This window comes from Nematolebias whitei, chromosome 23 (assembly GCF_014905685.2).
Source record: "Nematolebias whitei isolate Nwh7 chromosome 23, NemWhi1, whole genome shotgun sequence".
NCBI classification, from domain to species: Eukaryota; Metazoa; Chordata; class Actinopteri; order Cyprinodontiformes; family Rivulidae; genus Nematolebias; species Nematolebias whitei.
This window is the reverse complement of record NC_056520.1, coordinates 16,491,109-16,497,301: the sequence shown is the minus strand read 5'-3', so window position 1 is coordinate 16,497,301 and position 6,193 is coordinate 16,491,109. Positions and strand designations below refer to the sequence as shown.

Here is a 6,193-nt window from a genome sequence, read left to right as displayed (position 1 = left end):
ATATATATATATATATATATATATATATATATATATATATATACAGTATATTAAGGCTCTATAAGCCTGTCATACACTCTTGCAATGCTCTCAATTCTTAAACCTATGTCATTTCAACAACATAGCTACTAAATTTTACTTACCGTACCTGCCACCGTACACGTCGCACCGCCGTATGAGTCGCATCAGTCCAAATATGTCTAATAAAGTGGGAAAAAACATGAATAAGTCTCTTCGCCTTATAAGTCGCATCCATTATGCGTCACCGCTGACTACCCGGAAACGTGGGCCAGTGTTGTGCCAAAAATCCTTGGCTGCCAAATGGCGACCATGGGAGCGTGCACTTTGGCGCGTGTCCCCGCTCGGAGGTCTACGTAGGCAGGCTACCATCTCTGAACATTCACCAATGGGTCTGGAGGTCTGGTTCTGCTCCGGTTCGGTGGGTTTCGTGCAGCTCTCTTCACCCGCTGGGCGCTGAAGCCACTGTAATGAGCGCCAAACATTTTCCGATCAGATCCAAACTTTCCCTCTAGTATTTCAGCAGAAGGAAATGGGGCTTTTGGGTGGAGCACTGTTGACTTCTGGGAAATGTAGTCGTTATGAGCGGGATTACAGTGTAGGCTTATTGAAAGAAAACTACAAAATGGCGGTGCCTGTCCAAAGTATTTTATTTCTTTGTGAACTAATGTCCTAATCACGTGAGTAATATAAAAGCTGATAATCATGTGTCATGTACAATTTATTTTATTTTAAAATTATATTAAAAAAAATTTGTACAATATTATGGACTGTGTCCACAAACCGCAATAGAGCGAGTCCGCGAAAGTCGAACCGCGAAGTAGCGAGGGACTACTGTAAATCATTCAAACTGAATTAAAAATCTAACTTATGATACTTATCAAGCTTTCTACCTTTTTGTTCTTCAGAAATCCAACGGAGAGTGGGGCAGGACAGTGCTAGAGTACAGGACTCAAACGGCCACCAGGCTCCCCGTTGTGGACTTGGCCCCCCTGGGCGTTGGGAAGGCCGAACAGGAGTTTGGTCTGGACATCGGTCCCGTGTGCTTTTCATAAAAACTCAAGATGGACACTTTATAGCCCTTTTTTTTTTAAAGGAGTAGCACTAATACTGATGTTTTATTGCCGTAAATGGCTGAACACGACGGAGATCTTAGAAGTTCACCACACGAATTTGAAACTGGAGATTTTAGATGGATGGGACACAAACTGGAAGGGCAGCGTTGAATACGAATCGTTGATGTTGGGAGTAAAAACATACAACCCTTGAGTTTTCCCAGTGTCTGTACAGAGAGAGGCCTGGATGGAGCATGAGTTGAAACAGAAACGAGTGTAACTCTTAACTTTAAAGGAATAAATTATCAAACTCAAGCTTGAATCCTAAATTATTATTATTATTATTATTATTACCTTCCATGTGGGAAGCCATTCAGTCTTTGAACAGAAAACATTTTCTTTTGTTTTTTAAAAAACTGTAAATGCAACATATGACTGTAAATTGCTAAATATTTGTTCTTTGTTGACAATAGATGTGGAATAAATGTCTCACTTTGAAACAACTCGGCTTTTTTGTGCACCAGGTTTTTTAAATTTTTGTCTCGGTGTGTGACGTTACAGCCACGTGCTTGTAACAGTAAACAGTTTACGCCAAAGTTTAGCTCAGTGTCTGTACAACTGACAGTTACAGCCATTTTTGCTTTTGCTAGGGTGAATTAGCTGTACCGGCCGTCCTAAAAGGGGGATAACCCCAAATGTTAATCAAGTTGTACCGGGTACTTATTGTGTGAATGTTAATGAAGCATTCACTCTATTGTGATCCATTTTTCTTCCATTCCTTTTATGGTATTTTTCTCGTTACACAATTTTTTTAATGTCATTTCAGCAACTTTCAGCTAATTTCTGCTGTTTTTTCAGCTGTTTTGTGCTCCTTCAGATTCTTTCTGCTAACTACAATATTTTTCTGCTTCTTTCTGCTAATTTCAGCTTGTTTTGCTCTGTTCAGCTTATCGCTGGATTTCAGCTTATTCTGCTATTTCAGCTACTATTTAGCTGCTTTTATGCAAATTTTTAGCTTGTTCTGCTAATTCCACATTTTTTGTACTAATTTCTATCTTTTTCAGTGTAAATGAGCAAAACTGTGCTCTATCCACTTCCTTCTGATAGTTTAAGCTGCTCTATACCTTTTCAGCTAGCTTCCAGCTGTTTTTGTTGTTGCTAATTTCAAATTTTTTCAGATAATTTCCATTTTTTTGTGCCCGTTTCTGTTTCGTTCAGCTTAATTGGGCAAACATGTTCTTTCTGCCTTTTTGTGCTAATTTAAGCTTGTTCTAAATTTTCAGCAGCTTTTTAGAATTTTAAGTTAATTTCAGCTGTTTTCTGATAACTTCAAGTTTTTCATGGTAATTTTTACTATTTTCAACCTAAATAACTTTTTTTACATATAGTAATTTAAGCTTATTATGCTCTTTTCAGCGTGGTGGTGGTGGTTTTAACTTTGTCTCATATTTCAGCTACAATTTAGCTGTTTTATGCAAATTTTAGTTTTTCATCTAATTCCACCTTTTTTGAGCTTCTTTCAGCTTTTCCACTTCCATCTGGTAGTTTAAGCTCTTTCCACTTTTTCAGCTAATATTCATCTATTTTAGCTTATTTCTGATTATTTTTCTTCTAATTTCCTAACTTTTGTACTATTTTCTGCTAATTTTAACCTAATTCATCAAATATTTGTTCTTTCTGCTTTCTTCTGCTAATTTAGACTTTTTCTTCCATTTCAACTACAATTCAGTATGTTTTTAGCTAATTTTAGCTGTTTTTCAGCAAGTTATTCCGCAATAAGCATTCACACTGCATTTTCGCAGGAAATGCAATTTCTCTAGTTGTGATTACTTTCTGGTAGATTCTTTAAAATCCTTGCAGTAGTTTCATGTGATATTTTACTTACAGGCAAACATGGCTGCATGCCTTTCACAGCGGGGATGGGGGGGTAACTTAACCTGTTTAATTGCATTTAATATTTTACAGTACATTTTGTTGTTGACACCTGCGTTATTTAATATTATAAATAATGTTTTTATTTCAAGTATTTGTCACAAAATCTGACATTTAAGTTGCAACAGAATCCAAAAGTCTGAAAAATGATGAAGGAACTGATACATTTTTCATTATGACCACTAGAGGGAGACAAAGCTTATACATTGTGGTTCAGTGTTTTCACCTGAAGGCTCAGGTTTAAAAGGCTTAGAATTGATCAGAACCAAACAACAGTTTGCCAGCTGCACATCAGCAAATCTGTGTTGAATTTTAACAATTACAAAACAACATGAATGTCTAATTTGACTTCCCAGTTCCTGTTTGACGAAAATAAAGGAAGAAATTCAGCAAAAGAGAAAAAGTGTGAAGGAGAAGGCGTTCTCACAGGAGGAAAAGGAGTCAGAGTTCAGGCAGCACATGTTTCTGGGATGACCTTTGCTCTTTGTCCGCGCTGAAAGACGTGACGCTCTCACCGTTTCCTGCAACCGCAGCTCGCTCCGCATCTGGTCATTTTTAGCCAGAGTTTCTATTTTCATTTTGACTGTGAAAAGTCAAACTGTAAAAGGTGTGGGTCGTAGACGTTATTCTGCATTTTTAAATTTTATTTATACTAATTGTGTGAATGTTTATGAAGTATTCACTCTATTGTGATCCATTTTTAATCCTTATGTTTGTCGGCGCGATTCTCGTCCTGCAGTTTTTAAGCTATTTCAACAAAACATAAATCAAAACATTCAGCTCTTTTTTAGGACAATCCTGCTGTGACGTTTGGTATTGGTGCAATTTTAGCTTTTTGAAATATTTAGCCTTTTCTGCCACTTTTTCCTCACAGAAAATGAATTCAGTTCATTTTACATCCTTCAAATCTTTAGATCCGTTTACAACCTTTTACTCCTTTCACATTTGTTCTGGTTCAGCTTCTTTCAGATTCACTGCGCAAATTTAAACTTTTTTCAGCTATTTTCAGCTAAATTCAGGTGTTTGTTCAGCTGTTTTGTGCTCCTTTCTGATTCTTTTTGCTAACTGCAACATTTTTGAGCTTCTTCTAACTTCTTTCTGCTAATTTCAGCTTGTTACGCTCTTTTCAGCTTATTTCTGCAAGTTTCAGCTTATTCTGCTATTTCAGCTATTACTTAGCTGTTTTATGCTAATTTAAGCTTTTTCAGCTAATTCTACAATTTTTGCACTCATTAAAAAAAATAATTCAGGCTAATTCAGCAAAAAACTACCCTCTCCACTTCCTTCTTGTACTTTCAGCTTCTTTCTGCTTTTTTAGCTACCTTTCAGCTGTTTTTTTTATTTCAGTTTTTTTTAAATAATTTTCACTTTTTTGTGCTCATTTTATTTCAGCAACATGTTATTTCTTCTTTCTTCTGCTCATTTAATTAAGATTTTCTACCTTTTCAGCTCAGCTACCTTTTTTTTTTTTTTTAGCATTTTTAGCTAAGTTCACCTGTTTTCAGATAAATGTAACTTTTTCAGTGTAATTTCTGCTACTTTCAGCCTAATTAACTTCTTCTAATTTCAGCTTGTTATGCTCATTTCAGCTTTTTTCTGCTAGTTTCCACTTTTTCTGCAATTTCAGCCACATTTTAGCTGTTGTGCTAAATTTAGCTTTTCAGCTAACTCCACAGTTTTTAGCTCATATCAGCTCCATCCACTTCCTTCTTGTCGTTTAAACTTTTTCTGTCTTTTCAGATACTTTTCAGCTATTTTTGCTAATTTCAGCTTTTAAGCTAATTTCCTTTTTTGTGTGCGCTAATTTGTACTTATTTAAACCTAAGTCAGCAAATGTGTTCTTTCTTCTGCTAACTTAGGCTTGCACTTACATTTCAGCACGTTTTTAGCTAATTTCAGCTGTTTCAGCAAGTTCTTCAGCAATAAGCATTCACACTGCATTTTCACTGGAAATGACATTTCTCTAGTTAACTAAATTAAAATGCAGCTTTGAACATTTCAACATTTCAGCTTCACCTTTAAAGTGTAAAATTTATTCTAAGTTTACACCTTTACATTGATCCAAGATTTATTAATAAAAAAAAAACACTTTTATGCCCAATGATTTTGAAACTGTCGTACAGCTAAAGCCAGAATTTTCCATCATGGGCATACGTGTCATTTATCTGGTTGTTTTAACAATTTATTTGAAAAGTTGTGGATTTTCTTATCCACAAATGGTAAAAATGATGCACACAGGCTCAAATATTTCCATGCATTCATCTACATTTTCAATAATTAGCACTGAAAGTTATAGAAGGTCTTGACTTCAATTACCCCACGTTTGTTTACTTACGTAAACAGCCAACATTACAAAAAGCAGGTCAAACTCTAAACTTGGTAGCCGTATTTGTTTAACTATCACGGGTGTCCAAAGTGCGGCCCAAGGGCCATTTGCGGCCCTTGGAGGGAATTTGTGCGGCCCACAGCTGCAGTTTAAGAATGGTATCATTTCAACCAGCAGGCTTAAGAGGTCGATGCAGACTTTCTGTAAATTAGTTGGTACCATATTTTTTAAACTATAAGGCGCACTTAAAATCCTTGAATTTTCTCAAAAATTAACAGTGAACCTTATGTATTAATAGTGGTTGTGCTTAATGACCTCGAACCAATTTTATGTGGTACACTGCGCTCAAAAATCTGTCAAAATGAACTTATTTCGCTTAATGCGCCTTATAATCTGGTGCGCCTTATAGTCTGAAAAATACGGTAAGCCTTTGTTTTTTTTGTTTTTTTAATATAATATTTAGGTTTAACAGCAAAACAGATGAAAAACAATATTTTCAATGTTAGCAATATTAAGCTAAATACAAATTTTGGCTATAACCTTTTTATTTTCACTTCATGGTACAAAGCACCAAAAACCTTTACTAGTTTCTACCACAAAGGAGACTTTTGGATAATGATTCATAAAATTCAGCTAAATAGTGCAGTTGATAAAATAATCAAGACATTTTTAAATGAATATAACGAGGTATCGTCTGCATACGAGATGATCAACTTTATCAAACCTTCTATGAATCTGTTGTAGCGACCGATGATTTCTCAGAACTTCGATCAGCCTTTTTGGGCCATCCATGGTCCAAACGGCTGATCGAGGACACTTACAGACTAAATTGAACTTTCCCAACACAAGAAAACAACAAACA

The 6,193-nt window shown here is 35.7% G+C and overlaps 1 protein-coding gene across 1 annotated transcript in view; it reads left to right on the top strand.

Annotated features, from left to right (window-relative positions):
* The window catches only part of col5a2b (collagen, type V, alpha 2b), a 34,575-nt gene extending 33,263 nt beyond the window's left edge, over positions 1-1,312 (top strand). Inside the window, exon 44 of the mRNA XM_037696794.1 lies at positions 927-1,312. Within this exon, the coding sequence (XP_037552722.1) occupies positions 927-1,073 (147 nt within the window). The 3' untranslated portion in view covers positions 1,074-1,312. The remainder of the gene's footprint in view (positions 1-926) is intronic.
* Positions 1,313-6,193: the final 4,881 nt, after the last annotated feature.